Genomic DNA, 24187 nt, shown 5'->3' with positions numbered 1-24187 from the left:
GAAACTTTATTTGCACAAAGTAAAAAAATAAAAATTTTCTATGGATTTTCAAATAACCATTCAAAATTGTCCAACAGTAGAAATGATCTTTCTAGGCTCTAACAGCCTTTTGTTTTTTTCCTTTCACAGATAAAATGTGGTGCTAGCATTTCTCCTAACAATGCAGTTTCCTCGCCAACCCACAGAACTTTCTTGTCTGGAGCATTTCACAGTAACAATAGAGCTGGCAGACCCTGGAGACTGGGGCATCTGGGCTGGCATCCGGGACCAGGACCCAGACTGTGAGGGCCACACACTGATCCCTGCAGGCTGCAGTGGCTTGGGTGAGGCTACTCACAATTGCAACACACCTGGGGATGCCAGTGGCCCTGCGCCTGCGTGGCTGCCCCAGGGGCTGAAGGGATCAACACTGAAACTGACCACATCAGTCTACTGCTTTACTAGCAGAGTAAGTGAGCCTCCTCTTGCCTCAGTCTGCCCAGCTGTGACATGGAGATAATAACAGTAGTACCTACCTGGTAGGGTTGTTATGAGGATTAAATGACTGCCAGGCCTGGCCACATAATAAGGGCTATCTATGTGTTTGTTAAAAAATGTTAAAAGGTCGAGAGGCTCTAGAACAGACCCCCAAATCACATGCTTAGAGCCAGCCAGAACTGGATTCCTTCGTTCTGAATTCTAGCTCCCGCCCTCTCTAGACACGGGCCATAGCAGGCCCTCAACCTTTCCAGCCTCTGTTTCCTGGCCCATGCGTGATGATGGCACTGGTACCCACGTTAATGATGTACATATTAATGTACAGTTCACATAAAGTGCTTGAGACATAACAAGTGCTCAACCAGCAATGGCTGTTATGACCCAGCAGAGCCAGGACGTGAACTCAGGGGTCCTAAGCTCTGAGCTTGTTCCCTGTCCACTGCCCGCGTCTCCCTCCTACGAGTCTCGCCTTCCCACAGAAAAGTGCTTAACTTCTTGGACCCTCTTCTAGAATTTTTTTTTTTTTTGGCCATGCCACGTGGCATGCAGGATCTTAGTTCCCTGATCAGGGATTGAACCTGTGCCTGCTGCAGTGGAAGGGCAGAGTCCTAACCACTAGACCACCAGGGAAGTCCCTTCTACGATTTATTTGAAATCTTTCCACTCAGATTGTATTTTTCAACCCTCTAATATTTTGTTTTGTTCTTCATCTTTGGGCTCTCTGGAGTGGTTTTTCCATATCTTTAAAAAAAACAATGTCAAGTGGTCAGAGCAATTGCATCAAGGGCCCCGCATCAAGGGAATTCCTTTGCAAAGGCACTGAGGCAGCCAGTGGCCATGTCTTTCCAAGTCTCAAGTAAGTACCACGCATCTTTCCTCATTCATATTTTATTAGGAAGCCAGATCGGAGAATTCATCAGTTATAAAACTTTAAATATGAAATGAATCTCTCTTATCAAAGAGATGATTCAGGTGGGAATACCAGATTTTTCTTAAGAGCAGAAGCAAAGGCAAATATGGCATTTTATTTTACAAATATTTAATAGTCATGAAAAAGGAAAAGAACTTTAAAAAAACAACTTTGTGCCAACGTGAACATCCAGGAACTGCTGTGGAGATGGGGCTGTTAGAGCTTAAATGTTAAGATCATCCAGAAAAGTGACATAAGTCATCTTTTATTAAAATAGAATATCTTTGTCTCTTTCCACCATATACATATAGATATTTTCTCTTTAAATAAATATATGTTACGTATTCTAAACGATGACTTACTTGACAACATTCACGTGGTGCTTTTGGGCCAGGGCATTGACTTGGTAAGGAAGACATATACCAAAAACATCGAGTGTATGTGGGTTCTCGTATGGAGGAATTTCCAGGATTTGGGAATGTGTCTCAGCTCTCCTCACATGAGGACTTCTGAGTCTTCTGAGGAGTCGTTGGCAAATAAGAGTTCATCTGACACTGGGCTCCCCAAGGGCAGCGTGCTGGACTGGGACCAGGAGACCCCATTCCTTACCAGCCTGTCCTCCAGTAAAACACCGTTCCTTCCCGCCGTCCCCGTCGCCGGGGCAGCAGGAGCCTGCTCTTCCCAGCCCTCGCTGACCCCGTTCAGGATGTACCTTCCCTCGTGAGGTCTGTTGTCATGGATTTCTGCGGTGACGACGCTGACGGTGGCGCCGGGTGTGCAAGAAGCAATGACCAAGTCGGGATGGATGTTCACGTCCAGCTGAGCAAGTGCCAAGCCCTCGGCCGGGCCCTCGCAGCTCCCCGGAAACTGTGTGTTGACGTAAATGATGTCGGCTTCGTCCTGAACTTCAGGCAGGCTTTCCAAGAGCTTTTCTAGCTGCAGCCTCAGCATTGAAAACGTGGGGCGGTCCAAGGGCTCAGCTCTCCAGCAAGAGTGCATGACTTCATACCTAGAAGCAAAGAAGAGTGTTATCTCCTGGCTCAGCACGCACAGCCCAAGTGCAATCCGCCCCTGCTTCTCCCACTCAGGTGGGAGTGGAGGGGCTGGGGGAGGGGGAGGGGAGCGGGGGTCCTGGGAGCAGACAGGTGTCGGCGCCAGCTCCACACTCACCATCGTTCCAGGCCTTGGGAGGCTCGAGGCATGAAATCGAGAGGGGGGCTGGCGTGGGCAGGTGTGTGAAGAATAAGGGCAGTGCTGTGACAGCGGCAGGTGAGCCCTGGGCTGGGACAGCCCCTGATTTGAGGCGGCCGCAGCTTCGTGGCACGTGTAGGGCTGCTGAACCTTGGCCACCTGATGCTGTTCCGTGAAGGAGAAACGCTCGGGGGCCCCTGCTCTTCTCCGTGACTTCGACCTCCTCCAGTAAAAGTAATAACCGCTGACCTGTCACTGGCATTTACTATCCGACAGCCGTCGTGTAAGGTACTTTTAGAGACACTAGCCTGCTTGGCAGCACGAGCCCACACACAGGTACTGTGATCCCCATTTTACAGAGGATCCCGAGAGCGTGATGCTTGGCCCCAGGACGAGGGTGAAGCTGTGACCCACATCAAAGAGTGTCTGACGCCAGAGCCCATGTTCTTAACCACGGAGCAGCCCTGCTTGCCATGGGTCAGACCCTGACGGGTTTAGGTTCTACCCTGTGGGCAAGGGGGAACCACAGAAAGATTGTGCTTCAGTGCGTTCCCATGACCAGATGATAATTTTAGGAAAGTTGCTTTGGATGTCACCCAAAGGATGTATCAGGATCCTGGGGGTGATGAGAACAAGTCAGGAGACAGAGGAGCCTGCACTCCCCTGTAGGAAACAGGGACCCGCTCGTTCACGTACATATACTGTGGATGTCACTGCGCCAAAGTTCCCACAAGTGTCACCACCCCCAGGCCCCGCCAAGCCCTGGACCTCTATGGTCTGACAGTACTAGCAGACCCCGTTTTATTGCACTTCGTTTTATCACGCTCCAAAGATACTGCGTTTTTTTTTTTTTTACCAGTTGAAGGTTTGTGGGAACTCTGCATCGAGCAAGTCTATTGGTGTCATTTTCCCAGAAGCATTTGCTCACTTGGTGTCTCCGTGTCACAGTTTGGGAATTCTGACAATATTTCCAACTTTTTCCATTATCGTTATGTTTGTTAGGGTGACCTGTGATCTTTGATGTTACTAGGATAATATTTTTGAGGTGCCGCACACCGTGTCCACGTAAGACAGCAAATTCAATCAAAGGACGTCGTGCGTGTTCTGACTGCTCCACCGACCGGCCATCCTCTGCCTCTCTCCTTCTGCTCGGGCCTTTCTATTCCCTGAGACACAACGCCAGTGAAATGACGCCAGTTAATAACCCTAGAATGGCTTCTAAGCGTTCAACTGAAAGGAAGAGTCGCAGGCCTCTCACTTTAAGTAAGCTAGAAATGATTAAACTTAGTGAGGAAGGCGTGTCAAAAGCTGAGGCAGCCCGAAAGCTAGGCCTCTAGTGCCGAACAGCCCAGGTGTGGATGCAAAGGAAAAGTTCTTGAAGGAAATTAAAGGTGCTACTGCAGTGAACACATGAGTGATGAGAAAGCAAAACGGCCTTATTGCTGATGCGGAGAGTCTGAGCGGTCTGGATGGAAGATCAAACCAGCCACAACATTCTCTTAAGCCAAAGCCCAATCCAAAGCAAGGCCCTACGCAGTGGTTGAGAGTCCGCCTGCCGATGCAGGGGACGCGGGTTCGTGCCCCAGTCCGGGAGGACCCCACATGCCGCAGAGCGGCTGGGCCCGTGAGCCATGGCCGCTGAGCCTGCGCGTCCGGAGCCTGTGCTACGCAACGGGAGAGGCCACAGCAGTGAGAGGACTGCGTACTGCAAAAAAAAAACAAAACCAAAAAAAAAAACCAAAGCAAGGCCCTAACTCTCTTCAGTTCTATGAAGGCTGAGAGAGGTGAGGGAGCTGCAGAAGAGAAGTGTGAAGCTAGTAGAGGTTGGTCCATGAGGTTTCAGGAAAGAAGCCGTCTCCATAACAAAAGGACAAGGTGCTGGTGTAGAAGCAAGTTATCCAGAAGATCTAGTTAAGATCATTAATGAAGGTGGCTACACTAAACAGCAGATTTCCAATGTTGACAAAACGGCCTTATATTGGAAGAAGATGCCACCTAGGACTTTCACAGCCAGAGAGGAGAAATCAATGCCTTGTTTCAACGCTTCAAAGGACAGGCTGACTCTCTTGTTTGGGACTAACGCAGTTAGCAGGTGACTTTAAGTTGAAGCCAATGCTCATTTACCATTCCAAAAGTCCCAGGGCCCTTGAGAATTATGCTAAACCTACTCTTCCTGTGCTCTATAAAGGGACCAACAAAGCCTGGATGACAGCACACCTGTTTACAACATGGTTTAATGAATATTTTCAGCCCACTGTTGGGACCTACTGCTCAGAAAAATGGATTCCTTTCAAAATATTCCTGCTCATTGACAATGTACCTGGTCACCCGAGAGCTCTGATGGAGATGTATAATGAGATGAGTGTTGTTTTCATGACTGCTAACACGACATCATACTGTAGCCCAGGGATCAAGGAGTAATTTAGATTTTCCCATCTTATTATTTAAGAAATATATTTTGTAAAGCTAGAGTTGCCATGGATAAGAGATTCCTCTGATGAGTCTGAACAAAGTAAATTGAAAACCTTCTTGAAAAGATTCACCATTCTAGATGCCGTTAAGAACATCTGTGATTCATGGCAAGAGGTCAAAATATCAACATACACAGGAGTTTGAAAGAAGTTGATTCCAACCCTCATGGATGACTTCGAGGGGTTCAAGGCTTCAGTAGAATAAGTAACTGCAGATGTGGGGGGAAGAGCAAGGGAACCAGAATTAGAAGTGGAGCCTGAAGATGTGACTGAACTGCTGCAATTTTAACCTGTGGTTTTTTTTTTGGCTACACGGAGCAGCTTGCGGGATCTTAGTTTCCCAACCAGGGATCAACCTGGGCCCTCGGCAGTGAAAGTGTGCAGTCCTAACTACTGGACCGCCAGGGAATTCCCTGAATTGCTGCAATTTTATGAATTTTAATGGATAAGGAGTTGCTTCTCATGGATGAGCAAAGAAAGTGGTTTCCTGAGATGGAATCTACTCCTGGTGCAGATGCTGTGAAGATTGTTGAAATGACAATAAAGGATTTAGAATATTACATAAACTGAGTTAACAAAGCAGCAGCAGGGTTTGAGAGGATTGACTCCAAGTCTGAACGAAGTTCTCCTGGGGGTAAAATGCTATCAGACAGCATCGCGTGCTACAGAGAAATCGTTCATGAAAGGAAGAGTCGATCGATGCAGCAAACTTCGCTGTTGTCTTATTTTAAGAAACTGCCACGATGACCCCAGCCTTCAGCAGCCACCGCCCTGATCAGTCAGCGGCCACCAACATCGAGGCAAGACCCTCCACCAGCAAAAGGATTATGACTTGCTGAAGGCTCCAATGATGGTTAGCATTTTTTAGCAATAAAGTGTTTCTTTAAAAAAAATTTATTTATTCGGCTGCGCCAGGTCTTAGTTGTGGCATGTGGGATCCAGTTCCCTGACCAGGGATCGAACCCGGGCCTCCTGCCTTGGGAGCACAGAGCCTAAGCCACTGGACCACCAGGGAAGTCCCCACGGAGTGTTTTTAAAATTAAGGTATGTACACCATTTTCTAGACATAATGCTATTGCACACTTAACAGACGACATAACTTTTATATGCACTGGGAAACCAAAAGATTCCTGTGACTCACTCTACTGCAGTGCTCTGGAGCTGAACCCGCAATATCTGGGAGGCGCGCTTGTACTGGGGAAAGGGGGACCCTGAAAGACACCTGCTGGCTGTGGGGACCCAGTGAGATAAGAAAGAACAAGGTGGCCTCTGTGTGTCACCCTGGAGACGAGGAGACCGAGGGCCGGTGCCACGAACCACAGTGGCTGCAGCTGGGAGGCTGTGAGTTCGGCCAAGGAAAGGTCCCCCGGAGGTGATGGGCGTACCGCCCAGAGCGGCCTCTTGGGTGATGGGGACCTGGTCATCAGAGGTGGGGGTGATGCCGTAAGAAGAGGTGGCCCTCAGCGGGCAGGACCGGGGAGCGGGGCTCCAAGCACACCCTGTTATTTCCATTGCTGTATTTCTCAGGGTTGACTGTAAAATGACCGAGGGGCAACCAAACACAGGAGTCAACTCATCTCCACCAAGGTGAGACAGCAAACGGAGGTGCTCCGAAACATCTGCCTCAGTTTTAAAAGAAAAGACCCCAGATATGGAAATGCAGAGAGCTCTCTGTCCTTCGCCAGTATCCAGACTCAGAGGGGACCTGGGGAGCGGGCTTGGCTCACCAGAGCCTCTGCGAGCCCGCGGTGTGAGGAACCAGCCTGGGGGTGGGGACCGCGGGGCCGCTGCTTCCTCCGGCTTTTCCCCAGCCTCCCTCCCCCAGCCGCAGGGCATTGCTGACACTGCAGCTCCTTCACCTAAAAAAACACCTCTCAAAAACCGACTCAGCATTCCCTCGTCATGGCTCTACACGCAGCATCTAAAACCACAACGTGACACAGCTTAGACCTTGCTAAGACCCCAGATAATCAACTTCCCCTGGAGCACCGAAGAAGCCAAGAAAGAAACAGCCACAAAAGTCTCCATTCAGTATTGTTTGACAGAAATGGCTTCCTCATTTGCAGAAGCAAACGTTTCGTTCATGTGGCCCTTTCAGAAAGGACCGTGAAGCCTCAGATCTAATTGAATTAGGATTTTATGATGTTTCTTTTAAAGGGCTTATGATTTCTGTGTCTGTTCTAAATGTTATAGATTTACAACCATAATCACCACCACCACTGCCATACCCCCCCAAGCAGTGTGAGGCTCTGATCAAAAAAAACTTTCCTTCTGTTTGGCCACGGTGGATCTGGGAGGCCCATGTGCAAACTGACCGGGGCCTCCTCACCGGTACGAGGAAGCAGGGCGAGAGTGTGAGTGTGGGTGCGCGTGTGTGGCGCCCTGCACAGGCCCACCTGCCCGAGCAGCGCGGCCCGGCGTTCCACGGCGGAGCCCACGCAGGCCCACGGTCCTGAAATGTTCTTGCTAAACATGGTGAGAATACCCCTCTCCAAGCCCATGACCCCTGTTACGTTGGGGACAGACTCATCATTAGGAAGGTTCAGATCACCAAGCTAGAGGCAGTGCCACTAGAAATGAGTTTTTAAAAGTCGGCAAGGTGTTTGGGAGGGGATCGAGTTGTAAAGATGCTATTAATCACGGGCACCATATGTGACACTTAGCGTGCGTGCTTCCTGCAGGCTGAGAACTCCACACACTTCTCTGTTAACCCTCCAGATACCTCTGCAGAATACGTGACTACACTTTTTTGGTGGCTGGTCACGTGGCACGGAGTGGTCAAGTCAGCTGCAGTGGCCACAAACGTGGCTGGTTAGGAGGCAGAGCCTGGCCTCTCTGACTCCAAGTCCCAGGCCTCTCCCCGTACTGTCCACCCCGAAGAGAGAGGGGCCTGTTGGGATGGGAAGGGCACTGTGGTCCTGCACGCTGGGAGCTGGGGGCGGTCTCACGCCGGCTGAGTGTACAGTCTCCCTGGGATAGTTTTTTTTTTTTTAAACAATATTATTATTTTTATAAATTTATTTATTCATTTAGTTATTTTTGGCTGCGTTGGGTCTTTGTTGCGGTGCGTGGGCTTCTCACTGCGGTGGCTTCTCTTGCTGTGGAGCACGGGCTCCAGGGGCATGGGCTTCAGTAGCTATGGCAAACGGCCTCAGTAGTTGTGGCTCACTGGCTCAGTAGTTGTGGCTCGTGAGCTTTAGAGCGCAGGCTCAGTAGTTGTGGTGCACGGGCTTAGTTGCTCCACAGCATGTGGGATCTTCCCGGACCAGGGCTCGAACCCGTGTCCCCTGCGTTGGCAGGCGGATTCTTAACCACTGCACCACCAGGGAAGTCCATCCCTGGGATAGTTTTAAAACATAGACATTTCTGGGCCTGCTCTGTACCAAGAGAATCACAGTCTCCAGGCACAGGGCTGAGGAATCACATTCTTAGAATCTCCCCTAAGCAATTCTGAGGACCAGCCTGAAAGCAAAGCCACTGGCTCAGATTTCTCAATTTCCTGATTCAAGATATTCCTGTGATTGGTTTGTTTAAGATGTTGACTGAAAAGAGAAGCATGACTGCTTCAAAAGAGGGCAGAGAATTATCCAAGTACCTCATGCATTGTAAAGTCGGCCTATTTATCTATAGGATATATAGTCATCCCTCGGTGTCCATGACAGATTGGTTCCCAAAGCCCCAGCGGATACCAAGATCTGCAGATGCTCAAGTCCCTTACAGTCAGTTGGCCCCCCCGTATCTGTGGGTTCTGCATCCGCCCGTACAGAGGGCCGACTGTATTTCCTAGAGGGGCTTACAGAACTTCAGAACACGTGCGGGCTCACTGGAGATGTGCACACACCGCTTCCCACACCAGGAGACGCTCCTGTGCCGGACATCTGCGTGTGTCATCTTCTGCCCACACCCGCCTGGCTGAGTGTCCCCACCCACTATGGCTGTGTGTCCCCCAGGTCTTTGCGGGGTGCCCCGAGATGAAGAGCAGCTGACTCACAGTTCATCCAAGCAGTCCTCTGGCTGTTTCAGCCTGTGGCCGTGCAGAAGGTAGTCATATATTTCGTGGTTCTGGACTCCGGGATAGGGGGTCATTCCTCGTGTGGCTATTTCCCACATGGTCACGCCAAATGCCCACTGAGGACAAAGTGACAACGTCAGGATGCAAGTCTTTTCAGAAAGGCTGAATGGACTTTTTCATCGGGAAAGGTCATTTCCTTAGAGCCCCGGCAGTCATGCACAAAGCTCACAATTATGTTTGAGATACGCCGCTCTCCCAAAACGGCAATAACGTGGGGTCGGAACGTCACAGTTCCCCATTTTTACTAAAGCTGTTTGGGAAATGAGACAAAGGCAGATCTAGCCTTGTGTCACATCAGTGCTCTGTTTAATGTTCTGTTCCTACTGTTGTCGGCAAGAGTTTTCTTTTCCTGATCTCTGGTTAAGGGTATCCATACACAGTACCTTTTATACAGCACCCTAGTCCCAAACAGCCATGGGATGAATTCATTTAATTTAATGTGAATATGAAATATCTTAGTTGCAGACAATGCATCACTATACTGTAGCAGAGGAAAGTGGAGATGAATTAAGGGCCTTTGCCATCCTCTGAATGTCAGGCTACTTCATCAGAATCTAATGTTCCGCCTGAATTAAAGCATCTAGCGATAAATAGAGAAGTGTGAGCTGCCCCAATCCTCAGTTGATCAAAGAGTAAGATGTCCTGCATCACCAGCTTAAGCCATCTCTTTCAGCAGGGCTTCATCTTTGCAATGCGGGGCCCCGAATCAAAACTCTGTACGTACGTACCACGTCACTTTTACTGGTGTATACTCGGTCCGCGAGACTCTCTATGGCGATCCATTTCACAGGCATCTTAGCGATGCGGCCCTGGCGGTAGTAGTCGCCACTGTAAATCTTCTTAGAGAGGCCGAAGTCCGCGACGCAGACGGTCATGTCGTCTCGCAACCTACAGAGAGAGACAGAGTGAGTTCATGTCCTCAGCGACCTCAGAGGCAAAGCCTGAAATCACAGGTCTGCACCTGATGCAGCTGAAAACATTCACGACGAGTAACCAAAAGATAGAGACCCCACAGCCTGGGAGGGTCCTGCTTTGGGACCAATGGCAGAGCAAGTGAGGGGGAACCAGATGAGTTATAACTTTCTACGCTTCTGGTCTGTGTGGGAATCTGGACCAACCAGGGCACCTGGGCACAGAGGATGGAACCATCTGGAGGAACAGAGGGGCACGGGAGTAGAAAGATAAGCAGCTCCAAGCCAGGGCCCCCTCGTGGACTCATCTAGAGCCCAGTAGCCTTCCTGCCTGACGTCTGGAAGCAGCACTGGCTCCATAGATTAAACCACCTGACAGATTGGGGGAGGTGGGGAAGCACGTGCTGTGCGCGGGGGACACTGGACTTCCTGCTAAGACGGTGCCAGGTGGTACCTGAGGAATTAACTGGAAAATTAAAGGAATACAATTGCATTTACAGCCCAAGCAGTTAAAATTGATCTTAGACAAGAAGGAGAGGAGGAGGGGGAGGAATGAGTGGTCTGGACGTAGGGCGACTACCTTGTCCCTGTTTGCCTGACGCTAACATTTAAAACTAAAAGTCCCACATCCTGGGAAATCCCTCAATGCTGGACAAACCGGACAGCTGGTCACGCTACCTCGTGGGAAAACCATGAAAGAAATGTTAAGGGGAAGAAGAGGTTTTCATGATTCTCCCTCCATGGTAGACAAATTATTTAAATAAAAAACAAAACCAAGGGCTTCCCTGCTGGTGCAGTGGTTGAGAGTCCACCTGCCGATGCAGGGGACGCGGGTTCGTGCCCCGGTCTGGGAAGATCCCACATGCCGCGGAGCGGCTGGGCCCGTGAGCCATGGCCACTGAGGCTGTGCGTCCAGAGCCTGTGCTCCGCAACGGGAGAGGCCACAGCAGTGAGAGGCCTGCGTACCGCAAAAAAAACAAAAAACAAAAAACAAAACAAACAAAACAAAAAAACCCAAAACCAAGACCCTTCTGGTTTTCAAAAATGAGGTGAAAGTGACAGAGGGCCGGGGGGCAGGGTTGGTTTGGAGGAGGCAGGGGACAGGCTCCACTGTCACATCTCCAACAAAGAAAAACGAGTAACAGCAATACATTTAAGGAACACTCTCTCTTCTTGCAATAGTGAATTTCCAATCAAGAAATAGTTATTGTTTTTGAAGATTTACAGCAGATAATGGCTGTTGAAGCAGACTGAAGAGATGGGGAAGGTGAAATTCGAAGTTCTTGCTTAAGCCCTTGTCTCTCTGCTGCAAAAGGAAAGCTATGGTGTAGTCAGGACAAAACTACTTCACAAGGCAGTATCATGAAAACTCAGGGACAAAACCATTATGATTTTCACACTGTCTTCATGATCAGCTGACTTATATGTAACTCTGGATCCAAACAAGCTGATGGCAGTTGGGGAGGATCCCAGAGTTCACACCGAGTGCTCCTAGCTGAGTGAGAGTGTGAAAATAAAGAAGTAGTCATACATAAACACACGACTATATAGAAAACAGATAACTAATAAGGACCTACTATATGGCACAGGGAACTCTACTCAGTACTCTGTAATGGTCTATATGGGAAAAGAATCTAGAAAGGAGTGGATATATGTATATGTGTAACTGATCACTTTGCTGTACACCTGAAACTAACACAACATTGTAAATCAACTATACTCCAATAAAAATTAAAAAAAAAAAAAAAAGAAGTCCCAGGGGAGTTTTGGAGGCCAGCCAGACTCTGAGTGGCAGAGGTAGTGAAAACCCTCAAGCAAACACCCAGTCATGTGTCAGGGCGGTAGAAACCCCAACTCCAGAGCCTGCCCCACTGTCACCTCCCAAGCCTAATCTTCCTCCATACTTTAACATCAACAGGCCACCCCACAGGCCCACACATATCTACCACCATGAGGTCCAACCCACTCCAGGATGGGCCAGGGCTCTTACATGCAGTTTCGAGCAGCTAAATCTCGATGAAGAAAGCTCCTGTTGCTCAGATACTCCATTCCCTGGGCAATGTCCACCATGAACTTCAATAGTGTCTGCACAGGAATATGCTAGGGGGTGGAAGACACAAGGAGACAGATTATTATTATTATTATCATTATTTTTCTGGCCACACCACGTGGCTTGCAGGATCTTAGTTCCCTGACTAGGGAGTGAACCCGGGCCCTGGCAGTGAAAGCGCAGAGTCCTAACCACTGGACCGCCAGGGGATTCCTGAGAGACTATTATTATTATTATTTTTGATAAATTTATTTATTTATTTATTTATGGCTGCGTTGGGTCTTGGTTGCTGTGCCCGGGCTTTCTCTAGTTGCAGCGAGCAGGGGCTACTCTTTGTTACGGTGCGTGGGCTTCTTATTGCAGTGGCTTCTCTTGTTGTGGAGCACAGGCTCTAGGCACGCAGGCTTCAGTAGTTGTGGCACGCAGGCTTCAGTAGTTGTGGTTCGCGGGCTCTAGAGCGCAGGCTCAGTAGTTGTGGAGCACAGGCTTAGCTGCTCTGAGGCATGTGGGATCTTCCCAGACCAGGGCCCGAACATGTGTCCCCTGAGTGGGCAGGCAGATTCCTAAGCACTGCGCCACCAGGAAAGTCCAGGATTATATTTTCAAAGGAAACCAAGTTACTTCCATTTGAGGGGGTGAAATGATGGCTTTATGACTGAGAAGCGTGGCCATGAAACAAGTAAATTTCCATATCACTAATGTCACAAATAAGGTTTTAAAAATGAATGAAAAACAAACAAAACCCAACAAACCCTAAAACTTCTTGGTAAGTATCACGTTTTCTTCTCCTCATCTTTAAAGGTATTAAAAAAATCAATTTATAACTTTAATGCAATTCCAAAGATACCGCCAACAATTTATTTTGTGTGTGTGGCCAGTTAATAACATTCTTTTCACAAGTTATGAGCTCAAATGCGATCCTTGTGTCCTTCTGAGTGGCAGTGGGACAAAGAGGGGAAAAGAAGGGGGGTCTGGCCTCAGTGGGGGAGGATCTAATGCTTTGACAGCAAAAAGCCCATGGAGAAGGAGCTGTTCCCAATTATGCACCCACATCTGGTATCATTTTATTTTGAAATGTTTCAAAAGAGGCTTTTTTTCTTCTGGACAGAAAGTAGGATGGTCTTTACCCCTTATCATGGGACCAAAGTACCACAAGTAAGTATTCGGGAATTTTCACTTTTGTTTCTCTAGGGCCTTCCTGTAAGTTTTAACAGCCTAGTGTTTTTTTTTCCTACGTTGTAAAAATCAAACCAGACTGTGTGTTAGAAAACCTGCCGTGTTGGGACTGATTACGAGGATGATGACTAATGAAGACTTCTGTGTAGTAATTCAATGTTTTAGTGCAGTCAGAGCCCTGAAGAAAAGGGTTCACAAAGTTCCTAGAAATCATAAATGGGTCCACCCGTGATATATTCTTCCCCAAAGCATTGGATTTATGGTTTATTCTAGTCTTCTGAAGTGGTACTCGTGAAAACACTGATTTTTTTTTTTTTTTTTTAATTGGGCTGTGCTGGGTCTTAGCTGTGGCATGCAGGCTCTTAGCTGAGGCAGGCGGGATCTAGTTCCCTGACGAAGGATCGAACCCAGGCCCCCTGATTTGGGAGCATGGAGTCTTCACCACTGGACCACCACAGAAGTCCTGACACTGAATTGTTAATGATTTATATTTCTCAACTAAGACACGTGTCAGTCACAGACTGTATATATAACAAAAATGCTTTATCCTTTACCCTTACATAATGGAGTTGTTAAAAAAAAGGTAAGTAAGTCAGGCATGAAAGCCTTACGCCTCTGCTCTATATATGTGGGGCATTTGATTTTCTGGATGCTAATTTCCAGGAAAGGACTTGGGTGCTAAGAAATATCCAATCTGCTGACATTCATGAAAGTATAATGAATATCCGGTGCTATTCATTTGTGTTAGTTTTTTCCAAGCAGAACTATGTTAATCTTGCAGGCTGTGACCAAAGGTCATTTAAAAGATCATTGTGTGGTAAAACTAATAAATGAGGTCAATAAGGTCGCAGGATACTAGATTGACATGCAAAACTCCACTGCATTTCTACACACTAACAATGAACTGTCTGAAAATGAAATTAAGAAAACAACATCTGCAAAAGAATCCACAACAAAATACTTAGGAATAAATTTAACAGAAGAAGTGCAAAACTTATACTCTGAGAACTACAAAAGCAAAGAATTAAATTAGTTTCTAAATAAATGGAAAGGTATCCAGTGTTCATGGATTGGAAGAACAGGCATGCTATTCACACAGAGGACAGAATGGCACCCAGGTCCTGCTGAAGAAGCACACTTATATGACTGAGACCTAGTCTTGGGCCACTCTAGCAGGACCAGAGGTATTTATTGCCAAGGAACTGACTGATAAGGCAGTAGAGATTTGAATAAAAGCTTGATTTTCTAGTTTGTCTATGATGCATTTTGTGACTTTCAGCTTTACATGTGGCTACAAAGTGTCAAAATATGAAAATACATTCCTTTTAAAAACATTCCTTTAAAATTTTTATAAAACCTGGGAGTTTCCATCATTGGAGATCTACTTTATATTTTTGCAAATCGAAACTATTCATTAGTCAGTAAAATGCTGTGTACTTGTTTCCTTGTTATTCTGTTCAAAAGAACATAAGATGACAGCAGTACTTTTGGCAGACACAAACTGATTCTATAATTTATACAGAAGGGCAACAAAACTAGAATAGCAAAAACAACTCTGAAAAAGTAGGATAAATTTGGAGGAATCACATTACCTGATTTTAAGACAATAAAGCTACAGTAATCTCAATGGTGTGATGGGGCGAAGGATGGCGCATAGCTAAACGGAACAGAACAGAGAACTCAGAAATAGACCCACACGTGTACAACTGATTTTTCACAAAGGTGCAAAAGCAATTAGTGGATTAAGGATAGTCTTTTCACAAATGATGCTGGTCATCTATATGCAAAAAAAGCAACAAACTAAATTTCACACCTTATACAAAAATTAATTCAAAATGGGTCACAGACTTAAACGTAACATGTAAACCCACGAATTTTTAGAAGAAAACACAGAAGAAAATCTTTTTTATCTGGAGTTAGGCAACGAGTTCTTAGAAATGGCAGTGAAGGTATGATCCATTAAAAGAAAAAACTGATGAACTATACTTCATCAAAATTAAACTTTTTTTGCTCATGTTAAGAGAATACAAAGCCAAGTTACAAACTGGAAGAAAAGTCTTTGCAAATCACATATCCAACAGAGGAACTGTAGCTAAAGAACTCTCAAAACTCAACAAGAAAACCAACAACCCAATTAAAAAATAAACAAAAGACTTTAACACTCACCAAAGAGGATATAAAGATGGTAAATAAACACAAGATGCTCAACATCATCAATCATTAGGGAAATGCAAATAAATTTCATGATAAGCTATCACTATACACCTATCAGAGCAGCTAAAAACAAAACAAAACAAAAAACTACAGATAATACCAAGTGCTAACAAGAATGCAGAGCAACTGAATTTCTCATACCTTCCTGGTGGAAATGTAAAATGGTACAGCCATTCTGGAAAGTAGTTTTACTACTTTCCAGAATAAATATATAAATATATAAATATATAAAGTATAAACTACTTATAGCAGTTTACTATAAAGATAAACATACATTTTCCATATGACCTAGCATCCCATTCATGGGTATTTAGCCTAGAGAAATGAAAAGTTATGTTCCCTCAAAAACCTGTATGTGAATTTTTATAGCAACTCACAACTGTCATAGGTCCTTCAATAGGCCAATGGAAAAAGCAAACTGTGATACAGCCATACAATAGAAGCCTTCACAGCAATAAAAAGAGCAATGAACTCCTGATACATGCAACTTGGATGGCTTCCAAAGGCGTAATACTGAGTGAAGGAAGCCAGTCTCAAAGAATTACAAACTATATAATTCCATTTATACGGCATTCTCTAAAAGACAAACTGTAGTGATGGAGAACAGATCAGTGGTTGCCAGGGGTTAGCCATGTGGGCAAGGTGTAACTATAAAGGGGTAGTAGCAGGAGGAGGAGTTTTTGGTGATGGAACTGTTCTGTATCCTGATTGTAACGGTAGTATATGAATCTATACATGCATTATAATTTATATAACTATAAACCAAAAAGGGAAAAAAGTCATTTTTTTCTGTATAATTAAAAAAAAATTTTTTTTAAAGCAGAGGTCTTCTTAGAAGCCCATATGATTTAAATTTATTTGTTTATTTATTTATTTTGGCTGTGTTGGGTCTTGGTTTCTGTGCGAGGGCTTTCTCTACTTGTGGCAAGCGGGGGCCACTCTTCATTGCGGTGCGCAGGCCTCTCACTATCACGGCCTGTCTTGTTGCGGAGCACAGGCTCCAGACGTGCAGGGTCAGTAGTTGTGGCTCACGGGCCCAGCTGCTCGGCGGCATGTGGGATCTTCCCGGACCAGGGCTCGAACCCGTGTCCCCTGCATTGGCAGGCAGATTCTCAACACTGCACCACCAGGGAAGCCCTTAAAGTATTTTTATAAAGGATATAAATGGCCTATTTCTCTTCTACAAAGATTCAAGACAGACATCCAATCTGAGGCTCACTACACTTGCACAGGGGTCCAAAAAAGGGAGGAGAGTTAAGCTTCACAAGACGGATGATTGCTGGTCATCAAACAAACCTGTGTATTTTTATTTTTTTTTACTACAGAAATCACTCTTGTGAAATATGAAATCCCCCCCTGCAAATTATTAGAAAAATCATACCATATACCAGGAAATTAAATGTAGGCAAAATCACTCATCAACATGAAGTGAAATCCATTCAAGGGGATGCCATGCAGCCATTCACAGACATCTGTCTGGAGGCTGCCCTATCGGGCAGGGGCACCTATGGGATGGGGCAGGGAAGAACTAAAGGCATGGGGTCTGCAGCCAGTTCTGCCTCCACCACTGCTGCTTCATGCCTCAGTTTCCTCACCTGAGATTCTATTCGTAACTACTCATTATGGTGGCGGTGCCACTGATACATGCGAAACACAGGCTGGCCTCTGCCAAACATTTGAGAGACGTTAGCCCCTGTTGTTGGCCTACAGACAGATGTGTACATACGGAGCCCCTGCCTGTGAAACACACAGATGTGGAATAAACGGTTGCGATGTGAACGTCCAAGGATGCCAGCGTTGGGAATTATGGGTAATATTTTCTTCTTCTCCAGGCTTCTTAGCATGTTACTGTCTGTTTCTTGGGAGACGGGGAAGAGAAGGAAAGCACTCAGCCATGCTGAGTCCCCTACTTTGGATTAGGCCCTTCACCTCTTTGGAGGAGCCCCAGTGACTTTGTAATAGGTCTGTGATGTGGCTACAATTTCCTGTCTCTGGTTAGTATTTGTGCTGGTGAAAGACTTAAAGAAGCCATGAACAAAACAGGTGTGAGCACAGGACCATGGGGTTAGCTAAAAAAAGGAAGGGGCTCCCTTTCCCGTTTAGGTCCCTTACGCCGTCCCTGGAAAGAACAGAACAAGTACAAGAAAAAGGAAAGCAAAAATCTCCTGGCCTGTTCGTAACACACAGGCATAAACTACCAACAGGGGCAGCCAGACACAGGGAAGAAGGCTCTAGAAAATGTTCCCCCTAAATTGGGTCTCAAGTTTTATGTTTTTTTCAACTGCCTCGCCGTATTATAAATAAATGGCCGTTCCTACAGGTTCACCTGTCTCTTGGGATGAGGACCTTCCCTATGATGCTCCCCAGGCACCATCTTATTACTACTATCTCATCACGACTCTTTCCACCACCTGTGACCGGTGGGCGAGGTGTTTCAGTCTAAGAGCTCGTTTCCATTTGGTGTCTCTGCTCTGTGGGGCTTCAGGGCAGGGTTTGCCCTGTGGGGTCAGTGTTCCTCTCAGGGGCACCTTGGAAGGCAGGCAGGCTGGCCCACCAAATCCCAACACAATTTCTGATTCTGAGGACAGAGCGGCTCGGGATAAAGAGAAACACGGACCCCCTCAGGGTCTCTGAAAAACAACTCAATGCAACTTCTCCTTGAAAACTGAGATGGCTCCGGCATTCAGGAATTTCAGAGTGAACAATCTAAAAAGAGGAGACTTTCAAGGAAAGAGACCACCCTGACAACAAGAGGGGGCCCTCTGCTCCACTCCCAGCCTGCTTCTCCCTCACATAAAACAGGAATAATGAAATCTATGGGCAGGCCGGTTATGAGGACCACATTTCAACCCCCAGGGTGCACAGTGAGCACGGAACAGAGGCCAATGTCCCCTCCTTCCCTCCTTCATTTTCTAGGTTAGATGCTGGTGTTGTCCAGGCCCTGTCACGGGAGCCCCAAGCACTGTTCAGAGGCCACGCAACCGGGTGATTAATTACCTTTGGTCCCGTCTCCAATCGGGAGTAGAGTAAATAGGTGTGCAGATCCCCGTATTTCATGAAGGGTAAAATTACCATGGGCCTGGGGATGCCTTGAGGGCTAATTTCTATACACACACCTGGAATTAAAAACAGAGAGTAAGTTACAAAGAGCCCTTGTTACCAGTGACCAGAAAAAGCACTGCAGGAGCGCTGGCCAAATTGAAAACATGTGCTCTCAAGTTAGCGGTTAAAAAAACAAAACAAAACCAAACCCTCACAACTCACGCTGTATTCTAGAATATGGAACACACACTGGGTCCACTTCTTGGTATTTCTTTTTCTTTCAGACTACTGCCAATCTTTGCATGAAAGCTCTCAAAAATTAATCGATACCAAGTACAGCCATCTATAAACCCATGGCGTTTCTGTTATACTGAGTCTAAGTGAGGGGTAGTGACTGCAGCAGAATTCAAGGGCAAACTAGTTTCATGTGATGGTTCAATACTTAAGCGTATGAAGAAGTCCCCTGCAACCGAATGCTTAAAACTATTGGAAGAATTCTGAGGGCCAATAGGTGAAATTCACATCTCTAAATGTTAACACATACACGGGGGGAAAAAAAACATCATTTGTCATGGATGCTAGAATCAGAGCCTGTCTGTCACCTGAGATCAAGCTTACAATGCTCTTGCACATGGTGGCACAATTACAAAGCACCACTGTTCTCAGAGTCCGCCGAAGTCAATAGTCACAAATGAGCAACAGTAGTTTCTTTGACATAACGTCGTCTCCAAACATTAGTTTTCCCATCTCTCTGCAGTGTTCATCATAATAAACCTTTGAAAGTTCCCCAAAGAATTTAGCATTTATCAAGTCACAGGACAGCAAAAAAAAAAAAAGTCAGCAGAATATTCAATTATTTTTAAGTCGCTCTTCCCTCCTGGAATAGTATCACACAGCAACCACTTGATACGGGCTCTCCATTTTGTGTTTTTTAGCAAACAGTGCCATAAAACCAAATTCTGCCCATTAAATCACTGACTCAAATCACTTGAATCGAGTGCCATGAAATTGTCAGTGCAGATCCCGAGAAATCAGTACTTGAAATATGTCAGTAAATTGTTTCTCAAGATGATCCCTGGAATTTGTCTACTTTTACAGCTTTACTCCACTAGCTTTTGATTCACGGGTAAACTCAGTCAATACAAATTATAGCATAACCAGCTTTCATGTGTTGTAACTGGGGTGACCGGGGGCTGTTTTAATCCACAATCACCTAGAACTCTGTGGACACTGAACAGTCCTGAGCCCACTGATGTCCAGGAAAATGCAGGCCTATTTTTACGACCAGCCTCAGAAAATATAACCATAAGAAGTCTTTTGGGTGAAAACGCCCTTATTTTTATTTTATTTTATTTTTTGCCACACTGTGCAGCTTGCAGGATCTTAGTTCCCTGACCAGGGATTGAACTCGGGCCCCCTGCAGTGGAAGCACCCAGTCCTAACCACTGGACCGCCAGGGAAGTCCCGAAAAACCCGATGTTATAAACAGCTTCGGAGTTACACAAGGTGTAAAATTTATCTGCCCCAGAGATGTTTCCTGTGGCCCAGAGTGGATCAGCTGAGCCCCTCTGGCCACCCAGTCCTATGTTTCTCTGAGTACCTAGGAGTCGGATGACATTTGGGTGGTTGAAGTCTTTCATGCACGCAGCCTCACTGAGAAACTCCTCAATCTCTCGCTGTGAAAAGTTGTCCACTAAAAGAAAAGACAGAAAATGTTAGAAACGAGTTATTTACTCAGAGAAGGGGAGGGGCAATAGCAATTTTGTTCTTTAAAAGTAACATCAGGCAAAGGCAAAATGATAGCAACAGTAAACAGATGAGTGGTTGTCAGAGACTGGTGGGGGGAGGGATGAATAGACGGCATATGGGGGTTTTAGGAAGCTGAAACTTCTGTATGACCCTGGAATGGTGGACACAGGGCATTATGTATTTGTCAAAACCCACAGAACAAAAAAAAAAAAAAAAAAACAAACCCACAGAACATACAACACAAGGGGAACCCTAATGTAACCTATGAGTTTCAGTTAATAATGTATCACTACGGGTTCATCAATTATAAAAAATGTACCATACCCATGCAAGATGTTAACAGGGGAGACTGTGTGAGGGGAGGGGGCATATGGGAACCCTCTACTTTCTGCCCAATTTTTTTTTTTTTTTTTCAGCTGAGCTGCAAGGCATACGGGATCTTAGTTCCTTGACCAGGGGTCAAACCCATGCCCCCTGCAGTGGAAGCCCCGTGTCTTAATTACTGGACTGCCAGGGAAGTCCCTGCCCAATTTTTCTATAAACCTAAAACTGCTCTAAAATGAAAGCATATTAGTTTAAAAAAACTAAAATCAAATCCAACTGATCTGTTGCAATGATTTTTGCCTTCAAAAAAGAAAGAACACATGCTTCTCTCTCTCACCACGTTTCTTGCAAGTCTGGTTGCCCAATCACGCTTTGTGAACTAGATACACTTTCATACCAAGTTTTTGCAATTAAGCCAATTTAAGAGAAACATTTAAAATTCTATATTATGGTAAGTGAAATAAGTCAGTCACATGAGGACAAATCCTGTATGATTCCGCTTTTATGAGGTATTTAGAGAAGTCAAATTCACAGAGACAGAAAGTAGAATGGTGGCTGCCAGAAGGAGGGGGCACGGGGGGTGGAGGGTTGTTGTTTAATGGGTACGGAGTTACGGTTTTGCAAGGCGAAAAAGTTCTGGAGATGCATGGTGGTGATGGTTGCACAACAGTGTGAATGTACTGAATGTCCCTGAACTGTACACTTAAAAATGGTTAGGATGGTATATCTTATGTTATGTGTATTTCACCACAGTTAAAATCAAACACAGAGCCAAGCGTGCCTTAGGGAATCTGCTTTAACATGGGGGAAGTGTTGATTGAAATTACATGTAAGAGCATGGAGTACAGCGTCTGTACCTCCTATGGGCTTAAGATATATTAACCTTCCTATCAAAGCAAATTTAAGCAAAAAAATTCTATAGACCTGCAAGATGTCTGCCAACTTTGCCCCAAACAACCAGGTGAAGTGCGCAACCCCCTCCCCCAGGGTCTAACCCCTCCAGGCAAATGTAGATGAGCCTGGGATTCAGAGGTCAGAGACTGGGCTTTTAATCTTTGATAATTAGCATGGATGCAATTCACATACAAGTTACTCTAACTAAGTTAAAGGATTGCAGAGCCAAGGCCAGAGAGGAAACAGGTTCCAGCTCCTTTTACTAGGGCCCCTAAACTTTCTACTCGGTGAATTGGGATAACTGATGGAAGGAGCCTTCCTAGGGACACACTGGGGGGTTAACAGAAAAATGAGAGAGGCAGGAAGGATGCTGACTGTGGCTTGATACCCAGACTCGGTTCCACATGGGTTCAGCTCTAGTAAGTACTCTAACTTCGGGTTTTCTCAGTCTATGGAGGAGATGACCCACACCTACCTCCTAGTTGCATTGATTTCCTGCTCCTGCTGTACTGATGAAATGTGGGAATAACTGCAGTGCCCTCTGGCACACAGTAAGAATTACATAAGTATTGGCCATTATTATGTATATAGAAAGCTTCCGTCTGACTTATTGGTTATTAGGGTTACTTTTTATATTTAAATTAAAACTTCAGCCTCCAATTCTGGTTAAGAAGTCTCAGTACATGCTTATAATCTAACTGATGCTTTAATGCCCAATAAACAGTGGATTTAAATTTTAGGAAGAAACCAATTTTACTTTACCCCTTGATCAAAAATAATATTGAATATATCCAAGGGGTAAATGAGGAAGCAATATTAAGAGCATTAACAAACACAGCACCAAATAATTTTCCTCTGTATGAATGGTGAGGACAATTCAGGTGAATGGTATACGATCATGGTCAATTTCATGGGTGCCCAGCTGGACACCTGAAGAACCGAACTTAGACAATCATGTGTCTCCAGGCCCTGGAGATGTTTCCTGGAGAAGGGCATGGGGGGACCCGTTATCATGTTCCGCCATTGCAGTCTGGTCAATCTATGGTGAGGAAAACTCTGGCCCGACCCTCCTTCTTTCTAGCTATTTGATTTGGACAAGTCACCACCTTTCTGAGCCTTCGTTTCCTTGTCTAGATGGACATGGGCACAGACTCTGAAAGGGCTCTAACTGGCATCTGCCACTATTTTTGTCAACACTGTAATTCATTCTCCTCCATGCTGCAACCAAAGTGAACTTTCTAGAATGTAATAATATGCTCTTGTCCTCATTTGCTTAAGACTCTTAATAGCACTTTACTACTTGTGGGATGAAAACAGATTCTGTGTGATGACTTCTCAGGCCCCTCCTGACCCAGATGTAAGCACTCTTCCCAGCTCCCCTGGAGACTGCAGTTTATGATTATAGCTCTTGATATGCCTTTAACCAAAGAATATTTCTCCTCTCTCTGGGAATCTTACCTTCCAGGCAGTGCACAGCCTCCTGCAGGCCATACAACCACCCTCAAGTGAGGAAGTGAACCCACCAAGCCAAGTCAGACCAACCCCTGGGGTCAGATGCTGCTACCAGCTCAGTCCTGCCTTGGAAATTCATGCTTTACTTTGGAATCATTATCTCTACTAAGTGATGACAGAGGGGGAGGGAGAGAGTAAAAATAACAAATGTTATTGCCTTGAGTGTGCTGGGGCTCAGGGTGGGCCACCCCAAAATATGTCACGATGGCATATTGATTACTTTGAATTACAGTTACTTAGGAAATGGCCAGGGCAAGGGGGACACTCTGACACTCTAACACTCCTTTCTGTCTTCCTGAAAGCAGGAAATAACTCTCTCATGTGAAGGATGAAGGACACCCTTATTGCCAGAGAGAGGGAATTCTGGCTGAAGAAGCCTGTATAAACAAACCTTGTTAGTTCTTTCTTTCTTTCTTTTTTAACATCTTTATTGGAGTATAATTGCTTTACAATGGTGTGTTAGTTTCTGCTTTATAACAAAGTGAGTTAGCTACACATATACATATATCCCCACATCTCCTCCCTCTTGAGCCTCCCTCCCACCCTCCCTTTCCCACCCCTCTAGGTGGTCACAAAGCCCTGAGCTGATCTCCCTGGGCTATGCAGCTGCTTCCCACTACCTATCTATTTCACATTTGGTAGTGTATATATGTCCATGCCACTCTCTCACTTCATCCCAGCTTACCCTTCCCCCTCCCCGTGTCCTCAAGTCCACTCTCTACGTCTGCGTCTTTATTCCTGTCCTGCCCCTAGGTTCTTCAGGACCATTTTTTTTTCTTAGATTCCATATATATGTGTTAGCATACGGTATTTTTCTCTTTCTGACTTACTTCACTCTATATGACAGACTCTAGGTCCATCCACCTCACTACAAATAACTCAGTTTCGTTTCTTTTTATGGCTGAGTAATATCCCATTGTATATATGTGCCACATCTTCTTTATCCATTCATCTGTCGATGGACACTTAGGCTGTTTCCATGTCCTGGCTATTGTAAACAGAGCTGCAATGAACACTGTGGTACATGACTCTTTTTGAATTATGGTTTTCTCAGGGTATATGCCCAGTAGTGGGATTGCTGGGTCGTATGGTAGTTCTATTTTCAGTTTTTTTTTTTTTTTTTTTTTTTTTGCGTACATGGGCCTCTCCCGTTGTGGAGCACAGGCTCCGGATGCACAGGCTCAGCGGCCATGG

At 45.7% G+C, this 24187-nt stretch overlaps 1 protein-coding gene across 1 annotated transcript in view; it reads right to left on the bottom strand.

Annotated features, from left to right (window-relative positions):
- Positions 1 to 1349: 1349 nt before the first annotated feature.
- Positions 1350 to 24187, bottom strand: part of MERTK (MER proto-oncogene, tyrosine kinase) — a 113748-nt gene continuing 90910 nt past the window's right edge. Inside the window, exons 14-19 of the mRNA XM_067704379.1 lie at positions 20115 to 20207; positions 18470 to 18588; positions 12023 to 12132; positions 9850 to 10009; positions 9041 to 9177; positions 1350 to 2396 (exon numbers count right to left, since the gene is read on the bottom strand). Of these exons, the coding sequence (XP_067560480.1) occupies positions 1883 to 2396; positions 9041 to 9177; positions 9850 to 10009; positions 12023 to 12132; positions 18470 to 18588; positions 20115 to 20207 (1133 nt within the window). The 3' untranslated portion in view covers positions 1350 to 1882. The remainder of the gene's footprint in view (positions 2397 to 9040; positions 9178 to 9849; positions 10010 to 12022; positions 12133 to 18469; positions 18589 to 20114; positions 20208 to 24187) is intronic.

Source organism: Pseudorca crassidens, chromosome 14 (genome assembly GCF_039906515.1).
Source record: "Pseudorca crassidens isolate mPseCra1 chromosome 14, mPseCra1.hap1, whole genome shotgun sequence".
NCBI classification, from domain to species: Eukaryota; Metazoa; Chordata; class Mammalia; order Artiodactyla; family Delphinidae; genus Pseudorca; species Pseudorca crassidens.
Note: the sequence above shows the minus strand (reverse complement) of the source record. Positions and strands in the feature narration are given on the sequence as shown.